The sequence below is a fragment of the Rhamphochromis sp. 'chilingali' genome, assembly GCF_963969265.1.
Source record: "Rhamphochromis sp. 'chilingali' genome assembly, chromosome: 8".
Lineage (NCBI taxonomy): Eukaryota > Metazoa > Chordata > Actinopteri > Cichliformes > Cichlidae > Rhamphochromis > Rhamphochromis sp. 'chilingali'.
In genome coordinates, this window is record NC_137935.1 from 11,813,021 (window position 1) to 11,831,991 (window position 18,971).

The 18,971-nt window shown below is 41.8% G+C and overlaps 1 protein-coding gene across 16 annotated transcripts in view; it reads right to left on the reverse strand.

The window, feature by feature from the left end:
• Positions 1 to 18,971, reverse strand: part of synrg (synergin, gamma) — a 43,299-nt gene continuing 24,328 nt past the window's right edge. For 12 of the 16 annotated variants that reach the window (XM_080888594.1, XM_080888595.1, XM_080888593.1 and 9 more), the window contains 9 exons: positions 15,106 to 15,657; positions 12,697 to 12,860; positions 12,505 to 12,558; positions 11,690 to 11,786; positions 10,299 to 10,447; positions 9,497 to 9,607; positions 9,326 to 9,364; positions 3,890 to 3,922; positions 1 to 1,014 (listed from right to left, as the gene is read on the reverse strand). In XM_080888594.1, the coding sequence (XP_080744720.1) occupies positions 883 to 1,014; positions 3,890 to 3,922; positions 9,326 to 9,364; positions 9,497 to 9,607; positions 10,299 to 10,447; positions 11,690 to 11,786; positions 12,505 to 12,558; positions 12,697 to 12,860; positions 15,106 to 15,657 (1,331 nt within the window). In that variant the 3' untranslated portion in view covers positions 1 to 882. The remainder of the gene's footprint in view (positions 1,015 to 3,889; positions 3,923 to 9,325; positions 9,365 to 9,496; positions 9,608 to 10,298; positions 10,448 to 11,689; positions 11,787 to 12,504; positions 12,559 to 12,696; positions 12,861 to 15,105; positions 15,658 to 18,971) is intronic. The other 4 variants (XM_080888596.1, XM_080888590.1, XM_080888601.1 and 1 more) reach the window with 2 other exon arrangements.

The following is an 18,971-nucleotide window of genomic DNA, read 5'->3' on the forward strand; positions in this document are numbered from 1 at the left end:
TTTAACCAGTTTGCACGTCATTTATTTACATAACATTCACATTACAGCTGGGTGATTAATACAAAGCTGCAGCATGACACTGTAATATACAGAAAATGCTGCTGCTGTTCAAATTCAGCATTAGTAAATACTTCCAGAATTTCAGCTCTGCACACAACAACAACACAGAAAGTCACAACAGATTCCCGTCAAATCCCCAACACCTACAAAATACAATTTAAATACCCAAAGAGGTGTTAAAGTTTCCTCACAAACAGTGCAAAAGACATTCAACACAGCGAAACATAATGCAGAGAAAGAGAGGCGCCTGCCTTCCGGCAGAGCAGAGATGGTTTGAATGTTAAAGATTTTCAAAAAGACATTAAAACCATAACAGCCACAGAGTTTCATCCAACAGACCCGAGACAGAAATACAATTCAAGTAATTCAATGGTAGACTTATGATTCATTAAGTCTGATTCACTGCAAACAAAAAATATACAAACAGAAGCAAAAACCTCCTCTGCCAGTGTTATAAGGATATTGCACACCTAATAATTTAAATAGGATTCACTGATTAGTTATATTTATTAATATTGTTGCATTTCTGCACGAATAGTCAGCAGAAATAATTTGTCAAAAGCAGCATTAAAAACAGATTTAAATATGACCTCAACTGCTGACCTGTATGGTTGAACGAAAGAGTAACCATATGAACCGACCAATGACTATTCAGGGAAAAGATCTGCAAATGAACACAGTCTGGGTGAGATTTCAGGATAATAAAAAAAAATCTAGAGGAATCCAGTGACTGTAGATGTCCTCCTCTTGCTCTTGGTGTGAGGCGAGTGGCCGCTCCACCTATCTGGTGGTAATTAGCTCTTGCCGCGTTACCATGGCAGCTCAGAGCAGGTCAGGCAGGATGAGGCCCGGGGGTTTGGGCTCCACACAGTTAATCCAGAAGTTGGCACAGCTGGCGTGGTACTGATGGCCCCCGTACATCAGCTTGAAGTTGTCTGTCTCCGAGTTGAACGCCTGTTAGAGTGAAAGGGTGAAATATTATAATAATATAAACCTGTGTGTGCACCTGCTTTACCCGGACTTCATTTTAATGCTGCTGAAAGGGAAAAAAGGCTAGTTTATTTTGACGAGCACAAAGCAGCCTGCAGCAGCATCCAATTAACTTGAATTCAATTCAGTTTTATTTATATAGCTCCAAATCACAGCCACAGTTGCTTCAAGGTGCTTTACATTGTAAAGTAAAGACTCTAAAATAATAGAGAAAAACCGCAACAATCAGATGGCCCCCTATGAACAAGACCTTGGTGACAGTGGGAAGCAAAAACTCCCTTTTAAGAGGAAGAAACCTCTGGGAGAACCAAGCTGAGGGAGGGACAGTCTTCTGTGGTTGTGGGTAAGAGGGGGAGAGGAAAAAAGACACGCTATGGAGTCCATGTCAGATCTACCGAAGGCCGTGATCCTCAGATGGAAAACCCCACAATGCAGTTATTTCTATGCCTACTTTTGTAGAGACTGAAATTCAAATATTTAAGGGGGGGGAAAAAATCTGCCCCTGTGAGTAAGCGAGCATCTGAAAGCAGCTTTTAAAATCTACTTTTTTGGGAAGGCTGCAGGGAGCTCGCACCAGTCCAACCATAAAAGCCTCTTAATTAACTGGGAAATATGACACATGCCATTACCACTCAGCTGTATTGAAGGTATTTATAAAAGTATGTGCAGCACGCTTATCCAGAGCATGAATCAGCTATCCTCTGAGAGCAGCACAGTGGTGCACAGCACAGCACAGCTTCAATGTAGGTGACCCTGCAGTAAATTACAGCCAAGTTACGCAGGATGAAAATCTGCCTCTGGCGAGCAAAACATTTCAATAAACATGGGCAACGCCTACTGGGGAAAAACTCAAGTCGTTAAAAATGGCCTGCATAAAATTATATGAGAGCACAAGAAAAAGAAGAAAAAAAAAATAGTGTATGAATAATAGTCCAACTGGTACAAATGTTCTATCTACAGAAATGCTGTGAGAGCCACATGCTGTGAACATCTCACTGATCATAACTAAATCTGACTGTTTATAAGGAGTCAAACTAAATCTAAAGATTTTCTGCATATTTAAAAAATGTGACTGTGGTTGAAATCAAGGGATGTTGCATGCTGTGACACTTTTACACTGTTATATATATATATAAAAACTCAAGAAGGATGACAGTGCCCCTGGGATTTCTGTAAATGTGCTGGAACAAATAAATGTGCACCGGCTGACATTTAGAGAGACCTAAGATGAGAGGTGCTGTGTAGTCCTCTCTTTATACACAAAATATACATCCAAGATGAAAATAATGTGTTGAAGTAACGTGTTTACAGCTGGGCATCAGATGACATTCTTTATTTAAATCTGGAGGTATGCATGAGAGCCATCAAAACAGCCATAGATATCTTCATGCATGCTGATTTAGCTCAATCAAAACACAGGAGAAGATTAGATATGTTTGAAGCTGCATGTCTAATCAGATGAAGCCATGTCTGCAGTTTTTATATTAAATGGAGGGGGGGGGGGGGGGGACCAAAACTGAAAAATTCCCTGAAAAATGAGAGGAAGCTATAAAAACATGATAGCAATCTCATGTTTAAACCTGCTGACAACCTGATCAGAGGATCCAAACACACCACAAGTGACTGCTAAATGGGGCAAAAATAAAGCAAAATTATTCCCCAAAGATTTAACATAAAATGAACTGAAAGGAGAAAAAAAATCTGATCGTGCTATGACTGCAGACGCTGTAATTCCATCACTGTCTGTACTTGTATCAACAAATATGGATCACCTCATTTATTTTGTTGAGACAAAAAGGATAACAATGCCCCACCGTAAAGCCTGCTGCGTCACAATGCAATTTGATTCTGAAAAACATTGCCTGAACTGGAGCTATTTAGAAAATGAAATGTGTCGAACTGACCCGAAACCCCTGAAATCTCACTCACTCACACTCACACACACACACACACACACACACACACACACACACACACACACACACGAGGGCTCTGATGCAAGTTTGCGATTTCACTGGGCCCAGCTGCGGCACGGTGGGCGCAATCAGGGGATGCTAATGTGTGTGATGTGCAGTTTAGGAGTTTGCATCCCCGGTGAAATAATGGAGCTGAAGCCGGAGAGAGGAATGAGTCATGTGCAGTGAATCACAGCCTCCCACACAGAAGCAGAGGGGAGACGCATGCAGAAATACACCACCACAACACACCATTAAGTCAAATACATCTCCACCTGCCTGAATGCAGTCTGCGGCACAGATGCTCCGCCCGATGAAGGGCTTTCTCAGACGAGCCGAATGACACATTTCCACTTTTCGCTTTTTCCTCCACACGCTCACATTTCACTGGAGGAGCGATTTCCTTTCAGAGACCCCTCTGTGCCCTGGCCTACTTGCTTCCACAAACCTGCACTTAGAGGAGTGCCAAAGCTGGGAAATGTTGGGAGGGAGAGGATGCAAAATGAAAGGGTGGTCAAACTAAAACACACCCCTGCTTTCGCTGCAGTGCCTTTCCTGCTCCAGAGTTCACCTGTGTGTCAGTGAAGGGAGGCTAATATCCACCTGTTTTAACTAAACAGAGCCTTGTACACAGCCTGCCCTGGAAAATCATTTGTTTCTAATGCCTGGTTAAATAAAGGTTAATAAAAGCCTGCTGTGACACTACAGTGTGGGTTTTATGTTTTCAAGCTGGAGTTGTCAGATAAAACAGAGACTCTGCTAATTCATCTGACCTTTCAGCTGCATGTAAAGGTCCTGGCTCCTCTATCTGTTCGGATATGAAAATCAAGCTTTAATGCAAACTATTTTATTAGAAGTAAAAAAAAAAAACAAGGCATAATTACCCTTAAGCTCCTCTCCCTGTCTTTAGTCAATGCCTGTAAGCACAAGAGCAGTCAGAGAGGTGAAGCATATTCATGCAGCGCCCAGAGCAAAGTGTGCACAGAATAAGCAGCGAGCAGCCGTTTCACCACTTTTCACAGCATGTTTTTGGGTGAAAACATGAAAGTTTTTACCCTCGGGGCTCCTACACATTTTTCCAACTCAGAATTCAAGAGATTTTGCCTCGATCGATCTAAAATATTGACTGAAGATTTTGGCCAGTATGCTCACTGAAACAAATCAGCGCGGTTTGTCACAGTTAATCCAGTCCTGTAGACAAATCTGGGTTGTAGACAGAAGGAGAAAAGCTGCTATTGCAGCGGCAGCACCTCACATGAACCAGAGTCTGTGTTTAAAATGACAGTTATCAACTGACATTAAAATAAAGGTTGAAGACTGAAAGAACAAAGGTTTGGTTTAATCAGACGTCTCCTGCTCAAAAAGAAGCTGAAATGTTGGGAGAAAACCAAGAAAGGACCTTTACCAGTCCCTCATGTTTTGATCTTGCCATCTTTTGCCGTGTTGCTGGTACAACAGCATGATTGGTTAGAGCTGAAACAATCAGCCAATCGCCTGAAACTGTATTGCAGCAGCTTTATATTAGCTGACTTAAAGCTACAGCTTCATCTCTGTTTTGTGGTTTTCTTCTGCAATAATAAACCGAATATATTTGTTATTTGGGTTATTGATCGAAAACAACAAAGCATGTGTTACATGGTGAAAAAAAACACATCAATGACTCAAAGATTTACAAACCAGCACAAACAGAAACCTGCCCTCACTGACAGCTTTCTTTACTGTGAGATTAAAAAAAAAAGCTACAAGTTGTCGGTGATACATCACCAGACCTGGAATCGAGCGCTACTTTTTAAGGTTAATGCTAAAGGTTAATGTTACTTTTAGCACAACCCTATTTAAAAAAGTGAAGTACAATGTAAACAATGTGATAATTTGGAACTAATTTTAATGTTACAATGTTGACTTAAGCATAACAATATAACAAAAACAACAAAATAACATACTTATTTAAATATCTGCTCAGTCTAAATTTGCTAGCACCAACACGTTTAAATAAAGTTGGGATGGGGACATGATTTTCGCTAATTTACGTCACTTCCACACAGGAAGTCGCTGAGAAGTCAACTTCTCAGTTTCTCTCAGCTTCAGATTTGTCGAATTTGTACTTTTGAACATTTTCAAAGAGTGCTCTTTCAATTCCCAAATTCTTTAATGTCGGTATTGCACGGTAAGTAATTTCCCTGACTTTCTTTGTCTGTGCAGGAGCCCCGCTAACCTCGACCAGATGGAAACATGCTGTGAAAGAGATGGGCAGCCTAAGAACAAAGCTGTGGTCCAAACTCCCGTGTGCTGCTGTCAAAACTACACACATTCAACTTGATAATCCAAATGCTTGAGGCACTTGAAAAAGCTGCATTAAAATAAATAGCCAAAAATGCTAAATTATTCAGCTTAAACTCCTTTCCAGTCCTTCTCCTTGTAAATGCCTAAATTAGCATTTATCGTTTAGTGGAGGAGCTGGAGCATCATTAGCCAAAAAGTATCACTTAGGGTGAAACTGCTGCTGCTTCTGAGTGACAAACTGAGGAGAGATGAAGCTGTTTGCAGTCGCCCATCCAAGCCCCTTAACCCAAAGATAACATGCAGAATGATTTAAACCAAAAAAAGAAAAAAAGGTGCGACAACCCAGAGAACATTAGCCAAACAGGAACATGGTGAGTCTGGCTGAAAGCGACTGTTTGGCTCTGTTTGAATCGAGAATAATATCAGAATTCAAAACATGAATTGAACAGGAGAGACTGAGCACATCGGCTGTCGAGCATTTTTCGCATTTCTTTGATGCCACATCAACGTCTCCACCCACCTGCACCTTTGGTCGAAAAACAAACCGGCACCTCTTCACTGAGGGACAAAGCAACAATCGGTGCTGTCTGCCGTAGCCAAAGCTGTTCTTTCACTTCATTATACTCGCAGGGGATGCTATTCTCCGCTCGACAGTCTTACCAGGGTGGTTTGTGCCAAAAATGTAATTAAAAGATGGGTTATTAATCTCATGCTTGTGGCACAGAGACAAAATAAAACTGCATTAATTTCAGACTGCCTCTGCGCACAGAGGAGCGAGAGGTGAGAGAGAGTGCGTTTGTGTGTGCAGGTCTATTATCCGCCGTTCTCCCTGCTTATGACTAATGTGTAAGCCACATCTGCTCACAGCCTAGATGCCTCTCAGTCAGCCTTATCTTGTCTGGACTATCCATCTGGCTCTGGCAGAGCAGCAGACGGATCGCAAGAAACAATCAACGCCACCATCCTGCCCTCTAAACCGCAGGGTCCGAGAATACCCTTTATGGCCCACGTCGATGAAAATCACGACCACCCTAGGCAAAGAGGTACCGCCATCCTGCCCCGCTCTCTGAACAGTTATTAGAAACACCGACGGTTGTTAGCTCAAAGTGGCAAAGTGTGCAGCTACATTGAGATGGAGGTGGCAGAATAGAAAATGAAACCCTTCCAAGACAAAGTAACAACCTTTGTGACCTTGAGGAAGCAATCACAGGGTGAAAAAACCCACCCCGAGGTGCCAAAGTGACATCTTCCCTCTCTGTCATTTACTTCAAGAGCGCACATTGTTATCCGTGGACACTTCTAACTTCATACTTCACCATAAAAGCAGGGAGACGACCTAAAGTGACTGTCTGCCCACCGTCTCCCCTGCAGTGACTGTCTGATCAGAGCCTGTCAAGCTCTGACTTTGTTCACATTGTGGGGCACTAATAGGAGTGACACCTGGCATTTAGAGTGTCTGGAGAGTTTACAAAGGAAAAACTGTCGAAACACTGACTTTGCAGCACCACTTTCAGGACTATTTGTATTGTTTCTGGAGTAACACTAAAGGAAAGTTCTATCAGAAATAGAAGCAAGTCTCTTCATACTGCAACTATATATCCAACACCTCCATATGCTTGATAGACGTTTTGAAGGAATCGCTTAATTTCAGGTTCAATGTGGTGACTCTAAACGTGCAGATCATTTTTATAGCATCACCATCAGATCAAATTTAATTACATTTAACTGTTTATCTATTGCCTAATTAGTAGTATGGATGGCTATGGGGGAGGTCTTTATTGGTAGACAAAGTTGTAAAACCTATGAAAAAATGTATGCCCTCCTTCTTTCAAAGCCTTTCAAAAGGTTGAATTAGAGTCTTTGCAAGGCCCTGCAAAGACTCCTTATGTTTAACACCACTGGCTTAACCCTATCAGGTGACTATAAACCTCAGTTGCAGTTAAATTCTGTTTGATTCACAAAAATTGTCACCTCAATGCAATTTATATTTTAAGGTTAAGACCCTACAGTAATAGAGAGAAAAATCCCAGCAAATCCGGTTGTTCAGTGATGACGCGACGAATCCTACTTCCGGGTCTAAAGTAGTCTGCGTTTAATATGGCTTTTGTGCTGTTAACATGTTTAATGTTATGTATTTTCTTCTCAAAAAGCTCCTAAAACAGTCGGTGATCCCTGTTGACCTCCCTCGGCTTTTATTACCACTAATCATTTATTTAAGCTCAGTTTTTAAAACCTTAGGATGTAACTACAGCCCAGCCCATGCAGCAGTATATGAATGACTAACCTCGTATTGTGGATGGATTATCTCAGTTGTTCTCCTGGCTGAAGTTTGGTCCTTTTACAGCATCCTGCCATGCGATTACATTTGTTCCTGACCACCGACAACACTCACGGTAACTTTTATCGAGTGGAAAAAAAGTTAGCTTGTTTATATTATGCTAACATAGCTGTGTCGCTAGCGGTCACGTAGCACATCATTATATACCAGCTAGCCAAACTTCAGTAACCCTGCAAACGTCACTGCTGTTTAGTTTTCTGTCTTGGAAGTGATAACAGAGCTGTACGTTTTAATTTGTTTCCAAAACCCCGCAGTCAGGACATGCTATATTGTATTTAGATAGAAGCTAGCGAGCTAACTTCCTGCTAACTTCTAACTCCGTTAAATGTCATAAATTCCATTTTCATGGATGCCTGGATGTTAAACTCAATTTTTACACCTGGTAGAGCAGAACGCTGATCATTTTATTAAAGATGAAAGACTTTAGACAGTTTTTCAACTCTCAGTAATGCCATAGTGATCGTTTGATATATGGACCTGCAGCGGAGTTTAGACCCAGACACGGCTAGTGACGTCAGACTGAACAACCGGATAGACTATGCCCAGTCAGCATGCACTTGGCGACAGTGGGAAGGAAAAGCTCCTCTTTAATGGGATGAACCCTCTAGCAGAAACATGCTCAGCAAGAGGCAACAATCTACTGGGGGTGGAGTAAAAGAGAAGAGGGGAAAAAAAAGTGGTGGTTCCCTGCTTATTCTTCTATTTAAGCCTCTGGGGGACGCATGATGCACTCAGCACTTCTTCTCTATTCCTCTTTGCATTACTGATGCGTATATATGCTGCTACACATATAAATAACTCTGTGTCTACTCTCTCTTGTAGTTTATATTTGGTTCCGTCTCTATTCTTATTTTCTCCTTTCAACCCCACCCCAGTGGTTCTGCTGGAGGTCTCTTTCTATGAAATGGGAGTCCTTCCTCCCCACAGTCACTGAGTGTGTGACTGTCTGATGGTAGGGCTTTAGCTTACAATATAAAGCTTGAGACATCTATATAAAATTGAATTGAGATCAAACTGGGCCGTACAGCTGAGTTTGAGCCGTCTGGTTTTTTGAGCCGAGGTTGGCAGCTCTGGGGATAATTTTAATCTATTTGCAATAATAAAAGATATGAAGCATGCTGTTGCATCTCTTTCATTTATCCCAATCACACTACGACTAACTAGGAGGAAATTATAATTCAAGAACTATTTTGTTATGCTCATTAATCTTTTGTTACATTACGCGGGGCTCTTTAAAGTTTTTCGATCTACAGAAAGCTATCAAACAACTGAGTTGGAAACATAAAATTCATAAACGTCAGCTGGATTCTGCTCAGATTTATGGTGACAGTTAGCTAACTAACTAGAGGACTACATGCATAAAAGTCTGCAATGTGACAGGTGAAAAGAATTTGATCTTCCCTATGAACTCGTGTTAAATGAATATTACTTGCATCATATGTGCTGCAAGAAGACAAAGCTTGACAGGCAAAGTAATGTGAGGGGTTGGGGTTTAGATTTGGGTTGGTACTTTGTGGGGTTTTTATGATGATGTGCATGTCTAGGCAGAAAACAGCTCTGATAGAAGAGCAGTGGAGAGGAGGGAATCCTGTCACTTTGGCCCCCCGCAGGGCTCGTCAGTAAGAGGAGGATAGGCCCCCCAAGGACCCCAACAGGAAAGAGTGGAATGAGATTCGGATGACAGTTGACTGTCTCATACTCGTTTAAACAGACGTCCAATAGTGCTTTCTTCTTTGTTCTGGAAAAATGTTTCAAAGTCAAAGAAATGTCAGTTGTTATCTGCTGGGGATGAGCACAGCATCATGTGTGTAAAAAACAAAAAACAGTACCCAGTAACAGTTACTCTGTGTGAGTGTGCATGCACACAAACCTTGCTGCGAGCGTCGACGTTGAGCAGACAAACCCCACAAGCCAAGTCCTTTGCATTCTTGATACCCGGCCGCAGAATACAGGAGGAGAAATCCAGGGAGCTTTCATCAGGCTAGACACACAAAAACACACAGACGTTTTACTTCCTGCCGCAGGGCAAAATGTAGTCATTTCTATTCTTATAATAACAGCAGAGAGAACAAGTTGGCTTATAGTAAACATCTCCGAGCATCAACTTTTTTTTTTAATAAAGACTTGGCACGACATTGGCTACTCAGACTGAAAACAAACAATTCTCGAGTTTACATCTTTCTCCTTTATAAGGAAAGAAATCTTCATCCCTGCTTTAATTAAACATTTGTTGCATTTTGTTTCTGCCTCCTTTCTCAAGATGCTAAATCATTTTTATCTTCTACAAACAGTATTCCTCGTCTGCTGGCTCTGTGGATGAGAACAGTCCTCCTCTTGCGTCCCGTTTTACAGATACTTGGAAACAGCTGGGTAAATAAATCTTTACAGTCTTCGTCATCCCCGCTGATCCAAACAGCGGCCTACCAAAAGACTCCATCTGCATTGCTTTCAAATCAATGAATCATTGATTTTATCCTAATGGACCGACAATACTGGATTCACTAACACTCAATCATGTTATTGGCAGGACTTGCATTTTTAACTGAACGTCAATGCTCTGTTATCAGTGCGTAATTCCACTAGAAAAAGAAAGCAACCAAGTGTATGAATCTGTTTGTATATCTATCTGTCCTGCCTTTTGGCGAGTGCGTACAAACGTCATAGCAACTTACAGCGAGCTTAGACAGCGACATGAAGCCTATGAGGTTGTTCCACACACGGCTGATGTCCTTCAGCTGCTGCTGCAGCTTCTCAGAGCACACCGCCGTGGCCTTGATACCCAGCTCCACACGCCGAGAGACGCGATACACTTCCACCACGCCTGAGAGGGAGAAAACAAACGCACACATGTCACAGAAACACACTTTCTTAGTCGGTGTTGAGCACTTAGCCGTGACGTGTTAGCCACTCGGCTCATTAAAAGCAGAGAAACAGTAAAGCAGCAGGACCTTGTCAGACGGGGCAGAGATAAGCCATCACACCAGAGCTCATCTTAATCTTGTCCTTTCTGTCCTTCACAGGGCGTTAAGGCCACACACCGGCTTCTTTAACAGGCTCTTGTTGCCTCTGAGGCTCGCAAGGCCTCATTTCTTTTTAACTGTATGTGGAAGTATTAACTCTCAATGTGCAAATGTTTCCAGGTCATAGTGTTATTTATCAATATCATCAAACATTCAAGGGCTGAGCTCGACTCATAGATACATTTTAGCATGAAATGCTTGTTTTTAGGGACTGCAGGGACCTTTCCGTACAAAGAGTGAGGAGTAATCAGCAAATGTTATTTGCATTGTCTTGCCATTACTTCGCCCTTGTTCTATAGAGGCGATCCGAATGAACTCACAAGTCATCTTGGTTCTGATTTTTTCTAGTGTCCTCAGCTGCAGGGGAGGGTATAAAATTGCTTGTGTTTTCAGTTCTATGTGTGAGACTCATGGCCATAAAACTCCAAAACAATCACCACACTATAAAATAAAGTGGTTACTCATGATGGCCCTGCCCCCTCTGTGCTTTGTGGAGGTTCACCGACCGTGTCAAGCATCACCTTCAGGGATGATTTCTGCCACAGACACCTCACCAATTATTGAAGCAATTTTTCCATCCACAGGCGATACTGATGAGGTGGACCGTCTTACTCCTGTGGCAGTATTTTTTTTTATTCTGTGGTCATCGACACTATTTTTTACATGTACTTTCTTTACTTCTCTTTGACCTGAACAGCTGCGGCACTGATTTTTTTATTTTTTTGTCAGTGTCCACACTCTTCCAGAAAACATGCTAAATAAACAGTTCTATTTAGTGCTACTTCATTGATCGGGACCTCCAACTCTCATGTTGGTGGCAATGAGACCTATTTAAAGGCATTTGAAAGGAAAGTGGTTTACAATATATAAGGTTGCTCTGTGGTGTGTGGATGATGAATGGACATTTTACTGTGCAAAGTGCTGGTTGTTGCACACAGATTTAGAGCACTTTCCCTATATGGTTTGATAAATGAGGCCCCCGGTGTGTTTATAGTAGTGGTAGTAGTAGCTGTGTCTGCGTGTGCATTAGTGCAGCTCCTCACCAAGCAGGTACTCCATGCCCTGAGCAGACTGGATGACCTCGGTGCAGACAGAAGAGCTGCTGATCCCGTTCAGGGTGTTGTTGGCTTTGGTGATGACCTTAACGTGGAAGGACAGAAGCTGGCGTTATTACATACACACTGGTCTTGCTTATAAAACTCATAATGAGCATCCAACAGTAAAGTGTTAAAATTATGGCCTTTACCCGGGATTGAAATGTCAAACACATTAAAACGAAAAGTAAATATTCCAGCAGACATTTTGCAACATCCTCAATTTTTGATGAGCTTTAAAAACACAACAGTCCTGAAGTTATATTTGCAAGTTTCAAGAAAATAAAATATCCCAAGACATACGTGACAGGTAAAATCCTGGCTGAAAAAAACATTTCAGTGTGTTTTGGTTATCTTAATTACTCTAGAACAGGGGTGTCAAACTCAAATACACAGTGGACCAAAATTCAAAACTGGAACAAAGTCGCGGGCTAACGTTAATATTTATTGGGGGAAAAAAAATCTTCCTCCAGATATAAGAATGAATCTTTTCTTATGGACTCAAACAAGTTTTGCTGAAAAACTGAATATGGAACAAGCAAAGCTTAATACTAAACAATATATATATTAGCTGTATAATACCAGTAGGCCAGCTCTAATAGTAATTTGGTATGGCTTCGCGGGCCAAATGTAATTAGGCTGCGTGCCAAATTTGGCCCGCGGGCCAGAGTTTGACACCTATGCTCTAGAACATTTGCTGTCGCTCTCACAATTAAGTCTCTCCCAGGTATGAGGTCAGATACAGGACACAAACAAACACAAACCTCCAGAGCGCTTTCCAGGCACCTCTGCCACTCATAGGCGTAGCGCTCGCTCTCCTGCAACAGCACAAAATTATCTCAAATGAACACAAAGGGAAAACAGAAGAGAACAAAAAGGGGCATTTATGTATTTTGAAACTTTAACAGTCCTTGGTATTGCGCTGAAATCTACTGATATTCAGGTTCCCTCCTCACCTCCACCTCTCCAGTCAGGTCCTTGTACTTGTCTCTGATGACGGGCAGTGCAGGCTTCTCGTTCAGGGTGTTGGATCGGTCTCTGAAGGGCTGCTCTGGCGCCGGAGACGGGGGTGAACGCCTGATCTCCTTCTCACCCAAACTGTGACTGCGCTTGTGGGAACCTGCAGCAAAGACGGAGCAGAGAAGAAGAGAAATGAGAGAAATATCAATTCAGCGACATGTTGTGATGCAACTCATTTTGGGCTGTGCACCTGTTTGTCTCCAACCATTCTACTTCCATTCTGTTTGTAGTTAATTCCTCCCAGACAGGGACGGCATGCGTAAATACTTAATTGTGACAAACAATAATTAGGTACAAAACAGAGGCACAAATATGCAGGTATGAATAATTTATAGAAGGACAAAAACCCTGGCAAGGTACCACAACAAGCACGAGCACAAACACAAGTGAAGCCCAGACTATTCCAGTGGGGTTAGCTGTGAGCGCATGTGTGCGTGCGCCATCTACACACAGGTAATCCACCCTCAACCCCACCATCACCACACAACTACTCAGCCTACACCAGAAGCCCCACTGTGATCAGGTCACTGAGCCACAGGAAGAAGGGGAGTTAGCAAGCCCTGCTTCTTCACACACATTAACTTCAGCACAGGGAAATGAATCTACATGAGGCTTTGATCACAGTGCAGGAAACTGTAATAATTTATTTTGTGAAAAATAACAGCAGCAAACAGCGGTTCGAAAATGAATAGCCTCTAAGTGGATACGGTTAATTTCTGCTTATGGATTTGTGGGCATCTGCTAATCCATCTCAACAGTCGCTGCCATTAGAGAGTGGAGCTGTCATCTCAACACTACCATCTAATGTCTGACAGCTTTATTACACATCTGATGGGCCTTGTCTGTGGGGGCGGGGTGCTTGAGCAGAGTGCAGGGCCAAGGACTTACAGCTGGTCAGAAGAGTCATGTGTCCACATTATGCATACATTTATATAGTCATTTATTCTAACAACGCTTCCTTATGTCAACTACTAATTTAGAATCATCTGGGCCTGCGGCTCGGTTCACTCTGGCACAGCTGGCTGCCGGCAGAGCCAGTGGGCACACCACTGCAGCCCCCTCTGGCTTCTGCTCCGTGGCTACTGGTTGACCCCTCATCTGGGGCTCTCCTCAGCTCTTCCCAGGAGGGTGGCACGGATGCCCCTCTGGTGGTCCTCCTTGGGCTCTCGCACCTCTGGGGCCTCTGGATGTCTGGAGCCTGGATCTCCTCCATGCCTGCTTCATGCCCTGGGGGACAGGGCTATGGTTCCCTACATCCTCTAGCAGACCATTACATGGGGAAACCTTTTGAATACAAGCGTGCTGATCCACACAGGTGTGCACACGGGTGTTCACTGTTCATAGACATAAACTACACCTCTATTGGCTGCTATTTCCAAGCATATTATGCGCTGTCGGTCCTGCTTGCTACACAACAAGATTCAATATTTAGTATTTACTGGTGTTTACACTTAGCTAGATTAACGTGATGGTGTTGTGTTTAGTATGTTGCTCTGGGGTGTTTTTTTGCTTGTTTTCTCTTCTTTTTCTCTCAACAGGTGATCCAGGAGATTTTTTTTCTCTTCTTTCTTTTTAAGTGCCCTTTCTCACTGTCCCTCTTCCCCTCTGTTTTTCTTTTCCTTCATCTTTCTTTCTCCCTTTCCTATCCCTCACTCATGTCTGTCCCATCTGTAAAAACTGAAAATAAAATAAAATAAATAATAACAACAAAGGTTGATCAAATGGACCAATACGGCAAGGCCGTGATGATCCATTTGGGAAAGTAAATCCATTGGGTATCTTTGTTGGTCTTCAGACAACAATTCTGACGGCTAAAGAACCAAATGGGACAGGCAAAAAACCCCCACCTAATTTAGAATCACCACTTAACCTGACATACCTCTTGGCTGTCACACTAACACATTCAACATGTGAAAGATCCCAAGTTCAACACTGGAAACAAAACCCTGAGAGGGTTACGTCAGGATGGGCATCCGGTGTAAAATCAAACATGAAGATCAATCCACTGCAGCAACCCCTTGCAAATAAGGGACCATAATAAAAGCAGCTTTTATTAACCTAACATGCATGTCTTTAGACTGTGGGAGGAAGCTTGAGTCAACAAATTCAACAATGCAGAAATTAATACTTTTCTGCCAAAACTGCTCTTCAAATAATTAATAAATTAATTAGTTGACAACAATTTTCAATAACTCATTCATTATATTCAATTATTCCAAGTTGTCAAAAATGATTATTTTCTGTTTTTTCATCATTTAAGCAAAATTCTATTTGGATTTAGACAATTATTTTTAACTGAAAAACAATGTGCCGCCTACTGAAGTAAATACAACAAGAAAACTCACCTTGAACCGACAAATCAAAAGTTGCCAACTCGTTCTTGATCATCTCCTCGCTGGACTTGACCTTGGCCTGAGCGCTGGCTTTGAGGAAGTCAGACCTGCCAAACTTTGGCTTGTCTCCCTGGAAGGCACCAAAGTCATCGGAGGCCTCGCTCTGGTTTCCCTCTGAGCCCGCCTCGGCAGTGGCAGCAGGCGAGTCTGACTTCTCCGAAACAGTACTTGCAAAGTCTCCAAAGTCATCCTCGTTATTGACACCGCCCTGGTCGCCGGAGCCAAAGTCAGCAAAGGCTTCAAACTTGTCATCTGCTGATGAACTGTCCTCTGCAGGGAAGGAGGTGATGATGTTTGCTATGGAGTTGCTTGTGATGTTTTCAGTGCTGCCAAAGGTCAGTTCCTTCCTCTGTGTGGGGACTAAAGATGGAAGGCCAGCTCCTTCCAAGCCCGGTGGCTTTCTGACCTCACCGGGCAGACTCTCGTCCCGGTCTGACCAGTCATAGCTGGCCAAGGTGCTGAGGGCCGATGTCCCAAAGGGGTCAAATTTCATGTCGTCTCCTTCTGCAATGACAACACAGACATACCGGTGGTTCCTCGGAATAGCACAGATGCTGTCATGATAGGAGGAAGACTAATAGGCCTCAACAGGGGTCTGAGATTTCTGTCGGGTTATTACTCTCATTTATCTATGCTTTAAGTGATGTCGCTTCTTCTAAATGTAGTTTGGTCTTGAGAAAAGAGCCCTTGAGAATATTAACAGAACATATTTTCTCACCTCCATTTAGTTCTCTGTAGCATACGGGAACCTTTTTTTATTTTTTAAACGAAATCTTTTTAATATTTGTTTTCATGGTGCTCACGAGATTTTAAAAAAGTACAGACAGATATTTCTTTACGAACAATGGCTTAATCTGCACTACTACTTTAAATCAAATGAAACGATCCCTTAGAAAACACTCCCTTATTCCCATTTTATTTTTACACGAGGATTTAGACTACCATTTTGGGGAAGGACATTTTTTGTCATGTTTTAATCTTGTGAGCACCTTAAATGAAATGAAAATCCATTTACAACCAGTGTCCTGGGATGAAAGCCACAATCCTGGAAATATCTCTCAATCTGTGCAGGTAAAACCAACACTCAACCAACTGGTCACCTAGTGAGAGGGCAGGCAATCTGACTGCAACCCCTCTCAGACAGACTGATGAAAATTTGCAGATCACTGCTCCTAAACCTAATTTATAAGCGCAGAGCAATCAGAGTAGGTGTGCACCAATGAGCACGACTCATGTGTTTTTGCACTTAACTGGTTGCATTCTGATTATAAAAGCAAGGTTACTGACTACTTGACATTTTACACTTAAATCACATTTGCAGAGGAATTTCTGCTTCGAATCTGTGAGGTTCTGGTTCAACTCCAAAGTTAATGTGAAACTCTGTTTATGTAGAAGAAGAACAATAGAACAATGGCAAACAGATGTCATGGCAAACTGATGGCAGATCTTATTGCAATCTTGATGCGCCAAAGTTGTTTTGAAGATGTCGACTGACTGTGACTGGCGGTAGACCTGATCCCTGTCTTTGAAGCGACCACTTCAAAGGCAAGGAGATAACACGATTATTATATGATCAATCTGGTCTCCAATTAGCGTCTTCCTCAGTGTGACTGTAGGATTACAGTGAAGTAAGGAGATGTGTCCCCCTAATCCCAAAAATAACAATTAACTTAAACAGTTTTCTAGAACTGATTTGAAATTTCTCCTCTTTTAAATTGGATGACTTTTTCCAGCCTGCGCTCTGTGTGCATGTCTGTGGGAGTGCGTTTAACCAGACTGTGTTTGTCTGAAGCCGTGACACTGATGTCGATCAGATGTTGTTTTATATGTAAACAATACTAATCAATGCAGAAATCCTGGTAATCCAAAGGGCCCACAAACAGTTTTTATAATGCAGATTTGTGAAACTGACAACAAGGCCTTGTATCAACCATCTATGATGCAAGGCATTAATACATTAATACAAAGCGTAATACATCTTCCCTTTAATAAATTATTCCTTGGTGTTTTTATGCCTGAGGTGAGTCATGTTTACGCAACTTTTTTTTTCTCGTGGCCATATGACAACACTCGCTGCTTTCACTGGTGACAAACAGCTTGGCTAACAATAATCAGAGTTGATCTCTTTATATTAAATGCAACCTGAAGGCTTTTGTCTCGAGGCAGACGCTCTAACAACATCAATAAAAGATCTTTCCTGTCACTGCGTCTGCCCTGTTTCTCACAAGTGTTTTGATCACTTTCTTTATGACTGATACTGACTGACAGCTGCGCAGCTTGCACACATTTGTCAACGCTTTAGCATTCAGGTCTCCTTCAGACACTCGCAAACACATAAATCCACCTTGTTGAAGCCTTCCTATTTTGCATGACAGAACCCTCAGACACAAAAAGCAATTTGTGAAATTGACAAGGATCGAGTGGTGTGAACCTTGTGTCATTACAACCACATTACGCCTCACAGGAAAGGAAAGGAGAAATAAGACGGTACGCGTTTCAGCAATACCAACAGTAATATTTATTACGACAACATGAGTAGGGAGAGAGAGAGAGAGAGAGAGAGAGAGAGAGAGAGAGAGAGAGAGAGAGAGGTCACAAAGAACTGTGAAAGAGGTCTACCATTACAAGAGGTTTAGTCAAACTAACACTTTGAAAATTAAATTTCAGTCATCTGGAATACAAGTGCATGCAGAGTCAGGAGAAAAGGAAGAAAACAAACAGCGAGAAAGTAAAACAAAGATAATCCGAGGATATAGAAGCAGAATGAGAAGGCACATTCACAGACTAGAATCAGTAATTCTGGGAAGATGACAAACTTTCTTTTACTATAAGGATGTAAATCAACAGGTGTATTTTTTTGTTTTGTTTTGTTTTGTTTTTTTGGAGAAAAAAAAAAGATTTGAATACAGAACACTTGAAAAGGCCAGGTTGAAAGATTATTCAAAGAACAAGGCAGGAAGCATTAACCCTTTGAGGACCTGAGGGGACAAACTGACAGGGAGGAAGCTAAACTTTAGAAGCAGCAAGGAGGCTGCCATCTGTACATATTTAGTCTTTAATAAATAAGGGTAAGAGATCAGGATATCTGCATTAATCTGCATGTAAACATGTGAAGCGATATCATTCAAGCCCTCAAAGGGTTACAGAAAACAAAGAGGGCCATCCTTACACCTGGCATCCCAGTAAGGGCTTCCATTACATCCAATCACAGATGCAGGAACAGATTTAAAGAGACAGTATCCTTTTTTTCCCCTCTTGCTACAGTGATTGTTTGTCAAAGCAGGATGATGAGCACTAATTCCCCTTGATTAATAACACATCATTATTTACTAAAAACTTTGATGTTTGAATCCACGTTGAACTAAAAATACTCTGATTCTACTAAATACTGTCGGCTACATTTAATTTACATAGTTGGCAAATCACAACAAGATCGAGAAGTCTTCCTATAGTCTCAAAATAAGAGGTCATATTCCTGTAATAAAAATACACTATTAAATCTGCATGTACACATTTCTCCCTTGATAAAAACAACTTGCAATACTGTTATGCATAAAATGGTTATTTTGTATTACGTTCTTGTCAATTTCACAAATTGAAAAGGCAGGCACACTGCAGCAAAAAGCAAGGCAGGAAGGGTAATACTAACTTCATTATGCTCACAAAGAGCCAGACCGTAGAGCCACACGTGATAAAAATTCATGCTGCGATATCACAGATAACGGATTTTTTGAAAAAAAGAAAAGAAAATTACGAGAAAGAAAATTTGATTCCTCTTGCGACTCAAAAGGAACCTCAGAAAAGAAATACTGTCTCTT